General features: G+C 47.6%; 1 protein-coding gene across 2 annotated transcripts; it reads right to left on the bottom strand.

Annotated features, from left to right (window-relative positions):
- Positions 1 to 465: 465 nt before the first annotated feature.
- LOC123033249 (3 beta-hydroxysteroid dehydrogenase/Delta 5-->4-isomerase-like) lies at positions 466 to 13,915 on the bottom strand. 2 transcript variants are annotated; one of them, XM_044449760.1, is made up of 4 exons: positions 13,827 to 13,915; positions 13,469 to 13,659; positions 6,811 to 6,975; positions 466 to 1,391 (listed from the first exon to the last, which is right to left on the bottom strand). In XM_044449760.1, exons 1-4 carry the CDS (start codon positions 13,889 to 13,891, stop codon positions 580 to 582), a joined length of 1,233 nt encoding a protein of 410 aa, XP_044305695.1. In that variant the 5' UTR covers positions 13,892 to 13,915; the 3' UTR covers positions 466 to 579. The 2 variants fall into 2 exon arrangements, with proteins under 2 accessions (XP_044305695.1, XP_044305696.1); XM_044449761.1 differs by having other exon boundaries at positions 13,469 to 13,656.
- Between the last annotated feature and the right edge of the window lie 6,529 nt (positions 13,916 to 20,444).

Below are 20,444 nucleotides of genomic sequence, written 5' to 3'. Positions count from 1 at the left end.
ATGGTTTGAAGGCTGCACCTTCAGAAACAAAAGTACTCCCTTTCCAGAAATGGGTTCTTGCCTCCATTTCTGTAGTACGCTTTATACCTCCTGCCCTTCATTGCTCTAGGATTCATTGTGTGCCTTTATATGCACATCCATGTGTTAACTAGCAAGAAAAAGGTTGCAGGTGACTTTGTCTAGCTACAGTATGTGGATGATGCTTTACGGGATTCTTGAGCAAACTTTTCCATTAAAATAAAAAGCAGATGAGTGGTCCCCAAACAGTATTTCTGCAGATTTGCATATTAAACAGGTGTACTGTTGGGTGGTTGAACTTCTACCCCAGCAGTGGGAATTGCTGTAATGAACTCAGCTCCTCCCCTACAATGCAGGGGCTTCCCGAGACCCCAGCTAGCTGCTGTGGTCAGCTACTTTGTTCCCTCCCACAAGGGAATAAATATTTGGACAAACCACTAATAGACAAACCACTAATGTTTCTTTTAATCCAGTTTTTTCACAATCTAGTTTTTACACTTTCTTGTGCTCTGTTTTCCCTTCCTGTCATAGATCTCATCGTATTTGGCTCCAGTGGCCTGTTCAGTGGTTGCCTTTCAGGAAAGCTGTTCTCTGTGGAATTACTTCAGCATACCACTGGCTGGTATGCTGCTTGGCTTCCTTCCATTTGTACCGGGGCACGTAGCCAAAATCCCTTTGGGCTTTCCTGTAAGAAAAGCTGAATGGGGTGTTGAGCAAAGTCAGAAGGTGATGATTGATGTGGGGAACATACCGCACAAAAGGCTGGAGTAAGAAGCGTATCGTCTCCAGCAACAGAGCATAGCAATAGAGCATCATCAGAGGCATGGGCAACCTGGATTCAATACGAAAGCCCAGCTCCTTGGTTAGCTCATAATTAAGATCTGAGTAACTCAGGTGGGGAGTATCATCGCTGATGTAATAGAAGCACCCTTGGACCTGTTTGACCTTTTGGGGGTCCACCATGGCTTTAGCCATTTGAATGTGAGCCCAAGCAGCATTCCCTACATAGACTGGATTTACAAGAGCCTCCTTCCTGGAGAGCCTCAAAAAGACGTTATTGTTTCGGATGCTTTCATCCAGATGCTGCAGAAGAAAAGGACTCCCCTCTCCGTAAATGTACATGGGCCTCAAAGAACATGTCACAAAGCTCTTGCCATCCTTCAGCACTTGGTTATTCATTGCTAATACACATTTCTCTGCCTCTTTCTTACTCTCAGCATAAAGAAATCCTTTGGTGTTCTGATAGACTGTGTCTTCATCACCATCATAGATGGGGTCACCTCTTGTGTTTGGACCTGTCACTTCAAGGCTGCTGGTATAGATAAAATACGGGACATCGTTGTGAAGGCAGGTGTCTAGCAGCAGCTGTGTACCTTTAGAAAAAGGAAGATGTCAGCCAGCCCAGCCCAAAACATTTTGCTGCCAGAGATGGAAAATGCAGGTAGTTGTCCCCCATCCTTGATGAGCTGTGATTTGATCTGCGTAGGACCCGTGAGAGCTTTGCCCCAGAGTACTCTGCGAGGGCCCTGCCTTGGAATGCGGGACCTCACCCTGTCCCCCTGCTGGGTCCTGGTGCAGCTAGGGAATGGTAGACCCCAGGCGTCCTGGTCTTATGGCCCAGCACTTTTAATTGTGAAGCACACCATTAAAACCCCCTCAGCCATCACTCCTGTGCTTTAGAGCCACTTTTGTATTCCTTCTGTCAGAACGTTTGCCACTCCTCATATCTTTTATAGCTATCTTTTTTAAAAGTGTGAGAAGCACCCTTTGTAGCAGAACCCGCAAGGCTTTTGGCGGGTGTTTAGAGGGCTCTCCCCCGCCCACCCCCGGTTTTCCCAACTGTGGATAACACAAAGTTACTTTTGTGCAAATCCAAGCTGTGGCCATTGCTCAATCTTTGTGCTCCTGCAGTGTCCCCTGGGAAACTGAAAGAGGACTGAGCAAGGAGAAGAGGCATCCCGTTAGGCACAGAATCACACCCGGTTTTAGCCACAGCGAGTGGCTGAAATTCCCAAGGGGGTTAATGTGTTGTGTGAACCCTGCCTCTGCCTTAACCTGCCTCTCCCCCTCTGTATCTGACTGTTCATGATCTCTTTCGCCATCCCTGTCAGGTCCGTCAAGGGCCACTCTCCTGACTCTGTTCGTGTGCCTTAAAGAGCACTCGCACATGCGGAAATGTGCTTTTTCTTGGGCATAGTGCAGAATATGAAGGCAGAGAAAGCTTTGTGTGTCTCATTTCATATTTGCTCATATTGCACTTAGTTACCGTTTCAGTGTCTGTTTTAGGGATGTTTTATGGGTCTGTTTTAATGACAATGTTTCATCTGGTTCTATGGTTGTGATTCATCATTGTTTTATTATGGTGCCAGCTTTCGTGCTCCACAGTTTAAAGGAAGCAGAGTGTTCCTCCCCTTAACACATCACTGGGGAGATGGGTCCCCACATTTCCATAGCAAGCCTATGCATTTTCTCTAACTCCTGAGTGGAAGCCTGCATGAGAAGCCAATGTTTCCTGAATGTTTGTGTTCCCATATTTTATCTTCCTGTGTTAAAGAAAAAACACGGCAGGCTTCAGTACTCTGCCACTGTCATTCTCAGAACATACATCTTAGTCTTTGATGTCAATTTCAAGCATCTTTGTGTCTGTTGGTATGCAGCCATGGAAGGCAGGAGCCATTCCCTTCTTCCTCTGTAGGCACAGCTTTGACCTTCCTTTACCCTCAAGAGTTTATTCTTTTTTTTTTTTTTTGGAAGGATTGATGTTTCCAAAACTGTGTTGCAAGCTGCCTGCAGTAACTATTTCTGTGGCCCATCTTTGCTTAATAAAGGAAAGGGAAGCCAAAAATGAAAATAGAAATTTAAATACTGCAGGATGGGGGGACCTTTTTGGAGTGACATGGTGACAAGGCTTCAGCTAACATTTATTGGCAAATGATTCAGCTGTAGAAAGAGCAGCTGTGTAAAATGGAGTCAATATATTCTAAATAGAATTCCTTTGCCATGAAAGAGCTACCATTTTCTGGGAGGGGAAGTCTCATACTGGTTACAGATGATATATTCCTGCTTCATTTTTACTTGAGGCATTTTCACAAGTGACTCGGCATATGTCTTTAGTCTCCAAGAGTCTGGATGAGGATAATGTGCAACGGACAGAAAGGAACAATTTTGGGTTCAAGTACATGTTTTTCCCAAAGTGACCTTTTCAGTTAGTCTATCAGGGGAATGCAAAAGCCAATTTCACCATTAGTTGTAAAACTGGCCCAGGAGTTGAATGTGCATCTGCCAGGCAATCTTTTGACATTTTAGCAGAACAGAGTGGTGGTGGTGATGATACAAACCTGTGTATGTTGTGCCCGGTGTCCATTTCAGAGCAAAGCCTCCGTGTTCCCTATATAATTAGAATTTCCTCATGCACCCAACTGGGGCTGGGAGGAGGAGAATAAATTACCTCATCCTGAGCTACTCTGTAGCCTCCATCCACTTTTCCATGCAAAACCTATGAAGGTGCAGTGATTCTCTAAACCAGAGAGCCCTCTGGTGTCCAGCTCATGTACTGCAGCCTATGGCTGTATCCTCATTGTCGCTTTGGCTGCTTTCCTGGTTAGCTGGAAGCCTCAGGATTGTTCCCCCAGTGCGATGCGGTAAGGGCCAGAGCCACATGTGGTCCTCTCCTGTCATCCCACTTTTGCTCTGCTGCTTTCACACTGAGTGGAAGGATGCTGGAGCACTTCCGGCCCAGCTATGCTTACATGGGCCAAGCAGGTTGTCGGACTGCCCCTTCCACCCTGACAGCTGGCATCCCACCTGCTATGCTGTGCTGGACTACCGATCCCGTTGCAAACTGTGGGTCACTGGTGATCAGGGCCATCCTTAAGGGAAATTTCTTACAGCACTGTGGGAATAACCGCCTTGATTATGAGATGCAGGAATCACCTATCCCAGCACCAGGATGAGATCACACTCCCTGGACAGACTCTAATGGATGCAAGAGAGTGTGGGCTGCAGTCCACATCAGTGTCATCCATGCCTAGAGAGAGCAGATGGCACGGGGTGGGGGGCAGGCCCCCTATTCCTCTGCACGCAGGGCCTGTAGGAAATAGAAGGACACAGTAATTCTGGGAAACTTCAGTCTCCCAGATATTAGTTGGGAAACTCACTCGGTGGTGACAGCCAGGTCATGTCACTTCCGAGATGCTATGGAGGGAGGGTGACCCTAGGTAGGGAAGGGAGGTTGGCAGCCACACAACACGGCTTCCACAAAAACAGGTCCTGCCAGACAAAATTTGTGGAATTCTATGACAAAGTTTCAAGGTGGATAGACGGAGGGGACACGGTGGATGTGATTTACCTGGATTTCAGCAAGGCCTTTGACAAAGTGACACATGATATCCTGGTTGAGAAACTGAGGAGTTTTGGGATAGACCAATGCACTATTTGATGGATTAGGGCATGGTTGATGAACTGAAAGCAGAGGGGAACTTTTAGTGGGGAATTATTGGGCTGGCAGCTGGTGACAAGCAAGGTCCCTCAGGGCTCTGTCCTGGGGCTGGTCCTGTTCAATCTTTTCATCAGTGACCTGGAAGAAGGGGTGAGCACTCTGCTCATCCAATTTGCAGATGATACTAAAATGGGGGCGGTGGCCACAAATGAGGAGCAGGTACTCCAGATCCAGAAGAATCTGGACAGACTATGAAAGTGGGTGGGGGACAACCGGATGGCATTCAATGTGGATAAGTGCAAAGTCTTCCACTTGGGGCATAGGAATAGGTGTCATAAGTACAGGTTAGGGGACAAGTGGCTGGAGAGCAGCACTTGTAAAAGGGATCTTGGGGTGCTGGTTGACTGTAGGCTAAACATGAGTCAGCAGTATGACGTGGCTGTCAAGAGGGCGATCCACTCTTGCATACATACCCAGAGGCATAGCTTCTAGATCAATAGAGGTATTACTGCCACTCTTTTTGACTCTGGTGAGCCTGCAGCTGGAGTATTGTGTTCAGTTCTGGCCCCCACATTACAGGAGAGATACAGCCAGTTGGAATTGGTGCAGCGCAGGGCCACAAGGATGGTGGGCGGATTGCAGGAAAAGCCGCATGAGGTGAGACTGAGGGAAGTGGGTCCTTAGGACAGTTAGGACCCCTATGGTATGGAATGGGCTTCCACGGGAGGTGTTTGAAGCCCCATCAGTGAGGGTGCTCAAGGATAGGCTAGACATGCACATGGTGGGCATGTCGTGAATGCAGCCAGCTAGAGCCGGGGGTCAGACTAGATGGCCCAGGAGGTCCCTTCTGACTCACTCTGTTTCTATGGATGCCATTGGTAGCTGTGCAGTTGCGCTGTTGCAAGCCACCCCAAGAGCATCAGCTGTTGGCCTGTCTAGAAATATCATCATCATCATCGCTCGAGGAGGGAAGCACAGCAGCTTCTTGCCCCTCCCTGACAAGCTGCATGCTTGGAGGTGCTGTGGCCTTCCCCTGCGCTGGCCACTCCTCCTCTGCTAGGCGCCACGCAGAGCAGGCCACTGGGCGAATGCAGAGGTGGCACGTGAGGCAATGCTTCCAATTCCAGTTCGGAAAGCTGGCGGACTGGGACAGGTTGGTGAATGAGGCAGGGCAGCAGCAGGCAGCAGGCCTTCCTGTCCCCCGTGCCACAAGCGCGGGGGGCCATGTCCAAGCTGAGGTGGTGGAGTGCTGGGACCAGAAAGTGGCCTGCCGTGAAGTGAGCAGTTGCCTGGGCAGCGCAAAGTGCACGGAGGGCTGCCTAACGGGACCGAAGGCTCCCAGCCACCTCCTGGGCTTGAGAGAAGGCCAAAGCAGCCTGGTGGTGCTGTGAACTGGGGCAGCAGATAGCAGAAGCCCTCTCTGCCTCCGAACGCCCGGCATGTACTGGACAAGCCCATTCAGCAGGAGGCACTGTTAAACCATTCCTCTTCCTGATGTGCTTTCTAGATGTGCTTTGGTTGGGAGGGAGAGCAAGGGAGAATTCAATGGAGGCTGTACCATTTCATCCCCCACTTGCCATCTGAAGTGGTACGATCCAGCCCGGCACTCTGCATCTTCGGCCCTCCCCTCCCTCGTTTTGTGCCGCGTGAGCCTCACTGTCTCACCACGTTCAGTCACACTGGCGTGCGCCTGTCACATCCACTAACTTTTTGCAGCTGGCATCGCAGGGTGAAGTGTGTCCGGCACTTTCAAGTCATTCTCATCTCATTGCTCTGCATATGCATGTCTGCTTTTGCAAAATGGCTGACAGGCTTTGGGGGCATGGGACGGTAGGCCTCAGGGTCTAGACTATCTTGCGGTGATGGCGAACCTGTGGCCCAAATCTGGATTTGGTGTTCCAGGAAGGAAGGCCTCCTCCTCTCATCGCTGATTTCTCCCCAGGCTCTGTTGCGAGCAGGGGAAAAATTAAGGCAGGGGAAGGCCTCCTGGCACAACTAGCACTTCACATCCTCTGTGCTCTTCCCTGTGAGGAACCGTGTGGGGAAAAAGGAACCAGTCTGGAGATTCACCCAATGCTAAACTTGCCCCATGTTCTCCCTGGTGGAGCAGGTCCTCTGGACTCCAGCCCTGGGTGTGGGGAAAGCACGGGGCTAATGAACCCAGCGAGGGACCCCTTGAGGTGCGCCTCGGTGTGCTCCATGCATGGGGCACTCGCCTTTGACCCACAGAGAGTTTGGAGGGTCCTCTGGCCCTTCTCAGTGTGGGTTGCCCACACCTGGTCTAGAGGCAGTTTAAAATATCTCTCCAGCAGAGATCTCAAGACATCCTTTGCCTGAAAGTGATCCCATCTTACCTCTGACATTGACGTCCCAGAGTGTGTGTGTGTCTACAGCTCCCATAGGGTCAAGGATGCAAGCTGCATGGATGACGAGGGTGATATCCTGGACAGCTTTTTGAAGAAGTGCCTCATCACGGATATCCCCTTGCATGAGCGTCAGGAGAGTCTTAGTCTTCACTTCTGGAACAAATAACAGCAGGCAGAGTGATGTTCAGCCAGCTGCCTCCAGTGTTCACGAGCGGACAGTGATGATCACCCTGCTCTGGTTAACGGAGAACCTTCCCTGTTTGTGATGGAGCAGAGAAAGGACAGTGACCCCTTGTGGAGAACTGGATGCTGGAGCTAATACGTTGCAGGCCCAGGGCACAACCCAGCATGGAGCAAAACACCCTTCAGCCTGGTGGTGTCAGTGGGCCGAAGCATGCCTCCTTCTGTGCTGGACCGTGGCCCATCTCTTTAAAAGGGCATTGTGTGCATTACTCTAATAGGCACACCTCAGCGGGGGGTAGAACTACCCATAGAAATGCAGGCAACTAAACACCTTGCAGTATGGGGCTTGTGTGATAAAATAGCAACCCAGTGGGATAGCGACTGATAGGTTAGTGCCCTGTTTAGTAACAGGTGGCCAGGAAACACAGGTCTGTAAGAACCCCACCCTACCCAGCTTTAGCTTTCAACACAAAGTTTGAATACCACATTTCATCTAAAAATAGTCTCCTGCAGAGTATTTCATCTGTCTGTGCAGATAAAGCTGGCTTGGTTATCAGCCACTGCCTAGATAATGTCTGTTAGTCTTGATTTTTTGGAGTAAGAGGCCAAGGGCCTCCCTTCCTCCCATTTATGTCCCAGGCCAGGAATGCCACATGGTCAGAAAATGGGGCCCTGTCTCTACAGCACATGGGCCTGCACTGCCTGCTGCGTGGAGGGAGGAGGAGGAGGAGAGGCAGGGCCCAGGGAAGGCCTTTCCAATTAAGGGCAATCCACCTGCACAGGACAAAATGTTACCCTTTACTGCAGCATAAGGATACATATGTGGTTTAGATAGACTGTGATCGGATGAACCTAATAGGAGTTCTGGCTGGGTCAGTTCGCTCTCTATATAATTATGACAAGCTGTAGTACTAAACAAGCAGGGCAATCCTGTTATTTGGCTGGAGTGTTTTGTGGCAGGCATGTGCCAAGCTGCCTGCCATTCTCCCTCTGTTTTCTACTAAAAGGGAAGGGGTAACGTAGATCGCAGGCTCTGGGTCCAGTACAGAACTTCAGCTGTCTCTCTGATAAGGTGGGGCTGGGAAGGGGGGGTGCAAGGGGGGAGTCTCAGCCAAGGCTGTAGCTCTGCCTCTGCCCTGGGAGGACTCCATCTTGGGGCCCTCGGATGGCTGCCTGAGGGAGAAAGAGCCCTTGCCAATCAAGGGCTCCTGTGCCAACACTTCAGAGCGCTTGGTACAGCTCTTCTGTCTTTTCTCCTTTCATGGATTCTTTGTTAATAAGGAAAAGATGGAAGAGGTGATGGGAAAACTCAGGAGATCTACAAACTGAAGATAGTGGTGATTGGACCCCCCCGCTGCCCCCCCCCAATCCACCAGTACATTCTGCAGGTGAGGCAGGGCTAGTGCATGAGAAAAGCTGCATCTGCAAGCATCCATAAACATGCCGAAGGGTCCTGGCCCCATTCCTGGAATGGTGGGGAATCACCAGGCAACCTTCTTGGCACTGCCATGCTAGGCTCACCAGCCCGCTACAATGCTGGCAAGAAAAAACCAGAGCGAGCAAGTCCGCTGCGGGGGCCAAGCCACAGAACATCTACAGTTTATTCCAGTCATACAGGAAATATGTGCAGCATGTAGGCAGCCCCGTGAAGGGACTACCATGACGGAGTCTGTACAGAATGCTTTTATAGCCTACCTTTGCAGGAGGGCTGGGGGATCAGGCAGGCAGTTTACTAGAGGCACATGAGAATAAAACAAAGGGGTTGAATGGGATTAAGGCAACAGGATACAAAAAGAAGGACTTCCAGGACGGGCAAACATGAGCATTTCAGGCATCTCAGCTTAAGTCTAAAGCTGTTCTTACAGTGTCGGGCTTTTAGTAGCCATATTATGGCACAGCTTTTGCTCATTTTGTCCTGAAAACGCTTACCCCAAACTCTCCTCCTTGTGCCATTTCTGCCATTATATTCCAGATTTCTTCAGGCCTCTTATGTCACCGCTTCCTTACAAGATGCAAAGCTGAGGCACTTAAGTCTGGGGAAAGGACAGGCTTCTTGAACAAGCCAGCAGCAGCTCTGTGGAGGAGAGAGGTCCCGCGTGCCTCCTGTGGTGTCCCCCCTCTCTCCCTCCTCCTGCCTGCTCTCTCTCTGACTTGCCTGGTGAGTAAATGCAGAGGGACACGCCACTCTCCTCCTTTGCAGGGAACAACTAGCTGGAAATGGACTAGTCGCATCTCTCCTCAGAAGTCAATCATGTCGTCTGCAATGGCATTTACTCTTGGAAAGTTGAAGGAATAGGGCTGTGCTCGGTTAGAGGGAATGAGGCACTGATCCTGGTGGGTTAATGCCATGGAGGGTCGGAGGGTAGCAGCAAACAGCACCCCAGCCTCCCCTCCCCCTCCCGTTGTTGGGGAGGGGAAGGAGGAGGTCAGTCATTCCCCTCCCACCCTTTAAAATATCCCCTTTCCTCAACTGCTGTGATACAGATTAGTAAATGACAGTATTGCCCTGACCCTGATAGCCTTGGCAAAGCCTGCTATGTTTGTTTTAAAATTTAGTTGCGTTAAATGAAGCATTATTTGTGTAGCTGGCTCTAAGGGTCTCTTCCTCAGGTGGCTGTCAGAAATGTTTCCCTCTAGCAAGGCTGCATGATTATTACTATTATTATTTACACCATTTATATATTTATTATTTATTTATTTATTAAAACATTTTTATGCCGCCCCATTCGCCGAAGCCTCGGGGCGGCTTACAACAATAAGTTAAAAATAAATAACATTAAATTAAAAATATAAACATTAAAATTAAAAATACTACTCCATTAAAAATGGAGAATATACTACTCCATATTCTGCTGTGGAGATTTTGGGAGTGGTGAGCAATAAAAGATAAAGCAGGTACAGGAACAGAACAATGTGTTAAAAACAAAACAGATAAAACCATGGCTGGTGAAGTCAGAAAGTCTTCCTGAAGCAAAAGTGTTTTCAGGGGGCAACAAAAACAGTACAGCCCACCTGACTTCCAGAGTGCCCCCAATGCCAAAATGGAGCCAGCCCCCTGAGGGCTGTTCTTCTGGTGGGTTCCAGCTGGGCTGTGTTGGGAAAATTTGGATAAATCCTGTCAGAAAAACATTACTTCTGTGTGCGTTTGCATTGTGGGATCAAATCCTGGCAGGAAGGTACCACCACTTTGAGAGTACTGCAGAAGCAGCACACACAAAGCCTCTAAGCATGTGCAGAGTTCAAAGTACTTTGGGAAGCAGCTCTGCTTCCAGCCACAGATTGGCAGGCGGGCTTGCACTATGTTCTCAGAAGAAGTCTTTGAGTCTCTAGAAAACTCTCAAAAGAAATCTTGGTGTCTTAAAAAATAATAATAATAAAAAAACTTGTGTAACTGAGGCAAGGCATTTGAGGTTCTTTGAGTGTTCAAAGCTTGTATTGCCCCAGGAAAAATTCTGCCTGGGAAGGTTTGGGTTAAAACAAAGACCCTTAAGCACTCTCAATGAGTAGCTAGGGGATTTTTTTTTTTTTTTAAGGAAGGGAATCCTTCCAAAAAGCAATGTTGTGAGCAATGATTTGTGTAAGCCATCAAGAGTTTTCCCTCTCCAATAACTTCCATTTTCCTATGCAACATGGATCTGGGTCTTATATATTTGTGTGTGTATAAGTTCTGAATTCTGAGTATACCATCTTGTTACTGCTTTGCTACAACTGAATGATTGGGAGGGAATGGATGGAACTCTGGGGCTGCGTATGTGTGTGTGTGCAAGCGCATGCAGTGGGAAGAATTTCTTTTCAAATCTATGAGGCTACTTTTCCCTCTTGAGTTCAACAAAAAGTTTGTTTCCTTTTTCCCTTTTGCAATGTTGCCAAGTATTAAAGATAATGATAGTGCTATTGTTGTTACTGTTATTGATGGTGCTAAAAGAAAGTTTTTCTTACAGTAGCCTAATGTTTGTTGGGGACTGAGCCCGTTTGCCAGCCCCAGGATGTGGGCAGCTAAAATGGCAAGTTCTCAAAACTTCTTTCCATGAACATAAGCACTCATACGTTCATCTAAATGTGCAAGCATTGATTGTTAGATGAAATGTCCGTTAGTTCAGGTTTGTTTGTGTTAACAATGGGTTGGTGCATTTTATATCTATGTGGGAGAGTATCATCTCTGTAATAAATTGTAAAACTGTTCTCATTGTCCAAAGTCCAGCAGAAAGCACATTTCTCTTTAATCTAGGCAAGCAACAGGTTTGTGCAACACCAGGTCAACAAATAATTTCTTTTGTGTGCATTTTGGCATTGGTTGGATTGATTTCAGCAACCCAAATATTTTCCTCTTGAGACTGTGCCAAAGAGACTCAAAAAGGACATAGACTTTACATCTTGAGGTTTCTCTCGAAACTCATGTGGATCTCTCTGCCACTGCCTACAACCAGCTTCTGTGAAGAAATGTAAAAGCCTTTTTCTTCTTCTTAATTAACCTTTTTTGAGCTGCACCTTTCCAGGAACCAAACAGCCACGCTGGCACTCCAGAAAAGAAAAAAGACCCCTTTTTCTCTACAGCCCTGGAAGGAAAAGCTCTCCATGTCCCATGCTATGCCCTGGCTCCAGGAACTGCAGTGACTGTGATGGGAATCCATTCCTGTATTCTGCCTTCCTCCATTGCATCATCCACAAGGAAAGAACTAACCAAACCAACCGTGAGATGTAAGTTCTACAGCTAAGAAGCTTGAGTGAAGCCTAGACAATGAAATCTTGAAGAATTGCCTAAAAGAGCAAGACAAATGACTGAACTGGACATCAGGCCATTGCCTCATCTCACACTGCTCCCACCTTGCAAAGCAGGATAAGCCAAGTTTGCTGACCAGAAGGGATGGTGGCCCAAGACAGGATATTCATCTCCGTGAGGGCCTCAGCCCAGACAAGGATGAAATTCTTAAGGCTGCAATGGGTCAGAGGAGGCCTAGGGAGCAAAGGAACCAGAACTCAAAATTGAGTGGCAAAACTGGAAAGGGGTGAGGGAGCAGGTGAGGATGAGAGCTGCCTGGCACTGAGTTCTTTGCAGCCAAAGGGGAGCCAAAATCAGCATGGAGTTTCCCAGGAGGACTGATAGCACTGGGATTGCTTATCATGTGTTTTGAACTTTCTTTTTTTTTTCTTTCTCTTTGCTGATTTGTCAATTGTTTCCCGTTTTTCGTACCCTTTGAACTCTCAGCAAATACACAAGTCTCCATTGTATGAAATAACTTTTTCCTCACACTAGTTTAGTTTTGAGATGGAAGCTGTTTTCTGAGAAAAAGGAAGCTTGGAACAGGATTTATCCAAACTGACTCACTTGTTTGTGTCACATAGCGAAGCTAGTGACCGGGGGGGGGGGGGGGGGGGGTTGTTGGGGAAAATTTGGATAAATCCTGTCTGAAAAGCATTACTTCTGTGTGCCTTTGCATTGTGGGATCATATCCTGTCTTCCTTTTCAAAACCAAGCTCTCACTGTTTAAAATGGCATTCCCCTGCTCCTTTCTCTCACCTTTAGCTGTAAGCTACAGTAGACAGACCATTTAGTCCAAATATACATTGTAAATAGTCATTGTTGGAATTCAGTTTACAAGGAAGTATCTTTTGATAGCCCAGAGGCTCTATGTGCCCTGGCCAATTCAGAATGTCTAGAGTAGGTAAGAGCCTTGAGTTCATGCATAGTTTTATTAGCTTGAATTTACATGTCTAAGCAGACCTGGAGATGGGTTCAAGCTACTGAACTAAAGTGTCAATACAGGCAATTGGAAATATTGTAATCTCATTGTAACAGTATGATTGACTGACATTTCTTTATCTGTTCTGTATGTGATGGCCTTAGAGTCTTATTGTAATCTCTGCATTCTGTCATCAGTTGCCCTGTACCTGTGTACCTATAAAGTACCCTGCAATGTGTTGAAGCTTTGCGGCAGAGTTCATCTCTGCCTGCCCGGTAATGCATGCATTATCCTGAGAGTCTACCGCGGGAACCTTGGGTTAATACAATAAAGCCTGGATGGTCTGGACGCTTGATCTTTCCCACGAACCCGAGTTTTATTCCCTCTTCTCAAATTGAGATTCTGGGATTCTGACAGCAGTCCATCTCTCTAGCAGGATTTGGGCCTGAGGACCCAGTGTGTGTGCATGGAGGGTCATTGTCCAGCAAGCACAGCTTGGGGCATTGCACAGTTCTGTCCTGAAAGCAAGCAGGAAGTTAATGAGCTTGCCTCCAAACTTAAATTATAGTAATCATTTCTAATTATACACATATTTGTGAAGGATCGCTTTTGGTCTGCAAGCTTAAGCCTTTGATCTGTTTTGTACCTAGTACTGCCCCAGTCATCAACCTGGGAAGGGAGGTTCCCCTGCTGAGAAATCCTCTCAAGGTGGATTCCAGCACCCTTCTGCCAGGGGCCAGGTTTCTCTCTCCCATCACAAAGAACCACAAAGCATTACTTACTTCCAAAATTCTGCAGTGCCTCAGAGCTGACTGCTTTGTCCAAACCTCGGACCTCAGCTAGGCTGTCTTCTTCCAGCAGCTGGCAAACTATCCTTTCACCAAGAAACCCACCAGCTCCTGTCACCAGACACCTCATTCCTGCTAAGGACATGGTAGAAAGCGAGAGTTCCTTGCAAGGGTAGCCCTTCCTTCTGAAAGAAAAGAAGAAAGGTCAGATGGGAGGGAGGCTGGCTGGCTGGCTTCAGCAGTTCAAGTCTCCGTGGGGGAGACTTGAGCATAAAGGCTGCCCTGTTGTCTGCCTGCCACCGTAGCTCAAATGCACAGAAACACTTAGATTAAGCAAAAAGGTAACCCTTACCTCTGCTTTACTGTGGAGTCAATTAAGCAAATGAGTCTTTTGATGTGTTCCTGGTCTAAGCTCATAGGGGAGCAACTGAGAGTACTTGCTTTTTGCCTTGCGCCTTTTATTTTCTTTCTTTCCTGTCCTCTCCCTGGGATTGGTCAAGCCCCCAGTGAAGTCATGCCTGTTATCTCCTCTGGATAAAAACCTCAAAATGATTGATGGCTGAAAGCCTGCATAAAAGCTACTCCTTCAATCAAGTATTGTTTGTTCCTGTGTTCCTCTTAAATTTCTTGGTGCTAGTTGGATTCCTTGAAAAGCAACATGTCCTGAGTGAAATAATCTCAGAGTTTCCCCAGGAGGGATTTTGCATTCCTGAGAGCAGGAAATGAGCCCAAACTTGTGGCTGAACAGCAAAAATGAGGTGGTGTCTTCTTTAAATTAGAACTAGAGGCACTTTGTATTCAGAATATCCCCTGCCCCTCCCTTAAAAAACAACAACATGACTGGACTTGAAGCTCATCCTAGTTTCCCTGCTGAAATGTATGTGAGGGGGCTTCTTCCCATGGGGGGCAGCTGCTGCTTGAAACAGAGCAGTATAAGAAAAGCTTTACCATTGGATTCCACAGTATGCACTGTTTCTGAAAGAGCACCTTTGAAAGAAGAACCTCACAATCCAGCGCTCAAGGTTCAGGCAGCTTTCTCAGCAACCTGCAAAGGAGCCAATTCACTCTCCTGTTTCGCTTAATGTGTCACTCAACCTGTGGTCTGTTGTGTGAATAGTCTGTAAGTAGCCCAGAAAAATTCAAGGCAGGGAGACTTGGAGGAATTTCACAGAACAGCTGGATCAGTCTAACCCTCTCCTAGTGCAAGATGCCACTTACTGTGAGAAAAGTCCTGCAAGATTAGAGCAGAAGTTGGTCCTGCTTCCTACCCAGCCCATGCAGGTGCCACTGGGAAGTCCACAGTGGGGGCATCAGGACACACGGCTGCTGCCTCCCTCCCTCCCCCTGCCCTCAGAGCAACTGGTCTTCTCTGGCATCTGCCTCTGAACCTGCCATGACTTGCAGCCCCCGTAGCCGCCTCTCCTTTGAACCCTGTCTGCTCCTCAGTTCAAGCCACCTGCTTTGCAGGTCATCCACACATCCTGTGGCAGCAAGTGTACAGTGTATAATTCCTTCTCTTTGTCCTGAATCTCCTCATTCTCCCCATCACCAAATGGTCCTGTGTTTTACTGGTATGAGAGGAAGAAAAACCCCTCTTCACCTTCTCCAAATCGTTCATTCTTTCTTACGATTTTTTCCAAGTTAAAAAGCCCTTAAAAAGTCCTCCTTTGAAGAGGCGATGTTCTGAGATCGCTGCTCTCCCAATGGGGATATTAATGGTAGATAATAGGGATTTGGATTAGGAAGTTGGTATTGTCTTGTTAGGGCACTTATCATTTTTCCTTTCCAAATTAGTATTTTCTTGGTTCTAATAAGCTGGGGGTTTTCACTGATATTGCGGAAAAGATGTAAGGATGAGCTTAAGCAGAAAAAAGCATGAAATGGCCTTTTTATTGCAGGCAGTTTTGGGATAAACAGAAAGCACCGCAGAGCTCCCGTTTGCCTACTGCTCACTTGCCCTGCAGCTCCCGTGACTGGTTAGCACCACACACATGCTTTCTGCAGGCTTCAGATTTCTATCGTGCTGCACAGCATTCAGTGCAGACTGGAGCCAGGGTGATGGGGGTTTGGTACCACACAAGACCTCTCTGCTCGTTGGGTTCTTTTCTGTGTCCCGCTTCTCTGCTGCTTCTGTGAAGGGTTGTTGTGCAAACCACTGTCTTTCCAGAGCTACGAGGAGATGGCAACTGGAGGTATCGAAGCAGACGCTACAGGGCCATGTGTCAGGGATGCCTGACTTGGCTCCCTGCACAGAGCAGGGATTGGGCTACATGATCTCTAAAGTCCTTTTCAGCTCTATAATTCTTCAATGCTGAAGTTGGTTCTTAGTTTCCAGTTCCTTACTTGTGTGAAAGTTATAACAGAGTTTAATAACAAAACTGGATGAGGATTTAGAATTAATACTTCTTGAAACCCAAAGCAAGCTTTGGATCCTCTCCATATACAATCTCTATGACTGGGGAGATGGTCACGAATGCATAGCAGCCCCAGGTACAACTAAGGAAGAGGGGTGCGCTTGCCACAATAAGCTGTGGGCCAGTCTGCATCTCCAGGGGATTATTCTTTACCAGATGGCATTGAATTCTGTGCAGCCCAATGCCTCACTTCAGCACATGAAGCCTGGCACCCCATGGCAAGCAGACCTGAACATATGCTGGAAAGAATGCACACTGGGCCACCCCATATCACACACCAGCCTGCTTATTTTATTTATTTGTTTAATTTTTGCAATGCCCAACAGTGGTTCACTAAACATGTTAACCCCGCATAAAAGATATATTGTATATAAACATAAATCATCATTCAAAGTTTTACAATACAAAGTTTAAAACCACACACACAAACAACAACAACTCATTAAAGGCGACAAGCCACAATGCATTGTCATGCTGTCAGAACCCGCCCTGATTCCCACAGGATGACTTATATGGGGCAACAAGCCAACCTGACAGCCGATGGTCCCTTCCAGGGTTTGGTTGAGCCATGTGTCATCTGAACTCAGAAGAGCAACTTCATCCAGGGCTACAGAGTTGCTTGCCAGGAGCAGCAAACCCACCACAGCTCGTCTCTCTGCGGGTAAACGTGCTTCCCACACCATGCTTTTTATCTAGATTTAGGGCTGGCAGGAGGAAGGGGAAGAAGCTGTGGCCCCAGCCCCCCTCCTCCAGTAACCCCCCCCCCCCAGGACTTCAGGGAGCGGCAGCATGAATGGTTCTCCCTGCACTGGCTGCGATGGGGAAGTGGCTCAAACGTTGGACTCTGGTTCCTGGTTCCCAGACTCCAAAATACCCTATGGTCTCCCAGACCATGCTGGTAGGTGACAGAACTGGGGCTCAACTCTCTTGCAGAGGAACAATCAGGGCTTGTCTTCTCTATCCCATTCTCAGTAGGGTAAAGATAGAATCAGAACTCCTCATGACAGCCGCAACCTCACACCCCTGTCCAAACCTACGCACTTTGACCGCTGCTGAACTCAAAGGGACCTGTGACCACTTGCTCTTTTACAGAATCAGGGCGGAGCTGCAGCTTGGTGGCTGAGCACCACTTTGCAGGTTTGATCCCTGGTATTGCCAGGTAGGGCTGGAAAAAACCCTGCCTGGACCCTGGGGGAGGCCCTGTGGGCAGCATGGCATGTGGCTTGTGAACACAGAGCTTGGCAATGCCCCAGGGAGCCCCAGCAGGAAGGAATGATCCTTGGGGTCCTCTGGTGTTAGGAAAATTTGGATAAATCCTGTCTGAAAAGCATTACTTCTGTGTGCCTTTGCATGGTGGGATCAAATCCTGTCTTCCTTCTCAAAACCAAGCTGTCACTGTTTCAAATGGCCTTCATCCCCCACTCCTTTCTCTCACCTTTAGCTGTGGGCTACAGTAGACAGGCCATTCAGTCCAAATATACATTGTAAATAGTCATTGTTGGAATTCAAGGAAGTATCTTCCTAGCCCAGAGGCTCCATGTACCCTGGCCAATTCAGAATGTCTAGAGTCTAGATAAGGGTCTGAGCTTATCATGCATAGTTTCTCAGTAGCTTGAATTTACATGTCCAAGCAGACCTGGAGATGGGTTCAAGCTACTGAACTAAAGTGTCAATTCAGGCAATTGGAAATATTGTAATCTCATTGTTACTGTGTGATTGACTGACATTTCTTTATCTGTTCTGTATGTGATGACCTCAGAATCTTATTGTAATCTCTGCATCCTGTCATCAATTGCCCTGTACCTGTGTACCTATAAAGTACCCTGCAATGGTGTTGAAGCTTTGCAGCAGAGTTCACCTCTGCCTGCCCAGTAATACATGCATTACCATGAGTACCACGGGAACCTTGGGTTAATATGATAAAGCCTAGATGGTCTGGACACTTGATCTTTCCCACGAACCCGAGTTTTATTCCCTCTTCTCAAATTGAGATTCTGGGATTCTGACACTGGGGAGCCTGAGTTCACTTCCTGGCCCACACACAGAGCTAGTGCCCCCCATGCTTATTCTCCCCACAAGCAGATATTACACGAAAGGGAGGTGGACATGAATAGGATTACATGGTTCATTGAAGGGGAGTTTGGTCTGGTGCATTTGACCCACAGTTTTGAGAAAGGCCTAACCACCATTTTACAGCCCCAATGGGACAAAGCCTCAACTCATTTTCATCCATTAAAAATGAAGAAAACATTCTCCCAAATCCACCCTCAGCCAGTATTAAACAATCTGCTCAAACCCCCATCATCCAGAGCAAATGATTGTATTAGTTTAAGGAGGAACAATCGAGTTACCTCCTCTCCTCCCACTTCTCCAGCACTGCTCAGGCTTTACACATTTACCTTGGAGTAAATCTCACTGAACTCAATGGAGTTTGTTTCCAAGTAGACCTGCATAGGATTGTTAATTGATTATTTTCCCATCCACAGAATATATTTAAAAGCAACATGAGTGGAGAAAACTTCTTGGAAGAAACCTTACTTGTCCATCTCACTCCCAAATTCTGAGGCACAGTGGAGGATTCAGCCAGAGATCACTGCCTCAGATCACTGGTACAGAGGAGGGGGCTTTGGGGGGTTGAAATGTGTTGGGAAAATTCAGATAAATCCTAGCAGAAAAGGGTTGTTTATGTGCCTTTGTGTTATGTGCCTGCACCCCTTTCTCAGAAAGCATCCCAAATTCCAATTTATTTATTTAGACAGCTTATATGCCGCCCCCTTTGCATAAGCCTCGGGGCGGCTTACAATCATTAAAATCCCACATATAAATACAATAAATACATAGAATACATAAAATACATAACCAATCCAGGTTACTGTTTAGCATTTGCTGGGACCTGATGGCTTCCCCAAGAAGCTGCCAGGGCTATTGTTTGTGCAGATCAGTAAGAACTGATAATGCCGCCAGGTTAACAGCATTGCAGTCACCCTCAATTGCGTGCCAAGACCCACAGTAATCCCTGTGCCTCTGTGATGGTTATGTTAATCTCCTGCAATTCAATGGAATGCCATTGTACGGAGCCCCCTCTGCAGACCCCACACCTTCTTCTGACTGTTTCGTCATCAACTGCCCAGCTGCTGGGCCCATGTGACTCAGAATCTATAAAACACTCTGTATTTGTTCTAAAAGCTTGTAGTTGGCAGTGAGAACCACTACCCGGCTGTATGCCAGAGTAGGTAACTCCAAGGGCCCTGGGTGATCTTTCAATAAAACTGCGGAGGTTCAGGGCAAAGGGGGCCTTTCCTGACTGGACTTGTTTATCCATGTTGCGGCTGCCATCGAGGCTTTCCCGACAAGTGCCCCCCACTTATTTTGGAGGGGGCCCTCAGGGGGTCTCTGGTCACTGCCCCTCCCCCACCTCTCAAGAGACTCAATTTTGGTGGTTCATGGCTGGCAGCTGCCACTGTCTTGAAGTCCTGCATTCAACAAATTAAAAACAGGGCTATTTTCCCAACGGTTCCTGGGAACTCCATACTTGGAGAGGCCTGCCAGGCATGCCCATGTATTTTCTGTGACACTTCCTCTCACGGTCAGCCTCCCCATGGCATGTTTTCAGATAGTAAGCCTGTGGGCAGGAACTGGCTTATTCCACCGAAGTCACTCTGGAAGCTTTTTGGCTGGAAAGCAGGGTATGGATGCATTTTTAAATGATCTTTTAATGATCATTTTTATGGATGTATTTTAATGATCTTTTTAAAAAGATCATTCATTCATAATAAACACAATAATAAGAAATTACTTCTAAAAGCTGTCATTGTTTCGCCTCAAAAAGAGATACCCTGATCTTGCATTAATTACTCAACAGAAATACAGGCAAAGTCCACATTCATTGTATAGTCAGAGGCTGCATTACCTTGGAAATAGGTGTGGCATGGGGGCGTAGCTTTGAGGGGCGTGGCTTTGAGGTGTGGCTCCGACCATCCTGAAGGGACCCCCCCATTTCTAAATTTGCCACTACACCACTGCCTGAGATGCAACATCAGATGGGGTTCCCCTCCACTCAAGTCTTAGCACAGAGGTTGAACTGAGAAAACTCTGTAGCCACGTTGTTATAGGATCTGCAATTTGCGCATGCACCGAGGCAGCCTTTGCCTTATCATTCGAACTTGATGGCTGGCTCCAGACAACATGACAGCCCACTGTGTCTTGCAAGCCTTTGTGAGCTAATGCGTCATCCGTACCTGGGCTGCTCTTGTGGAATGTCTTTGGGAAAGCTTATAAAGCGCCCCAGGTACCCTGGTCTTGCTGGAGCATTTAAATAACCCACCATGGCTTGCATGTCTTCTGAGCCGGGGTAACGCACTAAGCCACAGTCACACTGAAAATCAAAAGTTCCTTGGCCGGAGAGCCAAAAAGGCACCGCTGCTCTGGCCAAGGGGTTCCAGCTGCTGCCAGCTGGGAAAGCGCCACTTCCCAAGCAGTCCTGCTCCCCCACCAACATTGACCCCCCCAGCAACTGCCCACTCAGTTCCAGCATTATTTCTGAGACCTGGGCTTGG

The sequence above is a fragment of the Varanus komodoensis genome, unplaced genomic scaffold (assembly GCF_004798865.1).
Source record: "Varanus komodoensis strain SLA01 unplaced genomic scaffold, ASM479886v1 scaffold60, whole genome shotgun sequence".
In the NCBI taxonomy this organism is placed as follows: Eukaryota; Metazoa; Chordata; class Lepidosauria; order Squamata; family Varanidae; genus Varanus; species Varanus komodoensis.
Note: the sequence above shows the minus strand (reverse complement) of the source record. Positions and strands in the feature narration are given on the sequence as shown.

What these genes read in the sequence shown, in the direction of transcription:
- LOC123033249 (XM_044449760.1), bottom strand. Translation starts at nt 13,891, where the DNA reads ATGAGCTTAGACCAGGAACACATCAAAAGACTCATTTGCTTAATTGAC. An exon ending in GGCACTGCAGAATTTTGGAA is followed by an intron (nt 6,976 to 13,468) that starts GTAAGTAATGCT and finishes TATTTGTTCCAG; the next exon opens with AAGTGAAGACTAAGACTCTC. An exon ending in CTGGGACGTCAATGTCAGAG is followed by an intron (nt 1,392 to 6,810) that starts GTAAGATGGGAT and finishes CTTTTTCTAAAG; the next exon opens with GTACACAGCTGCTGCTAGAC.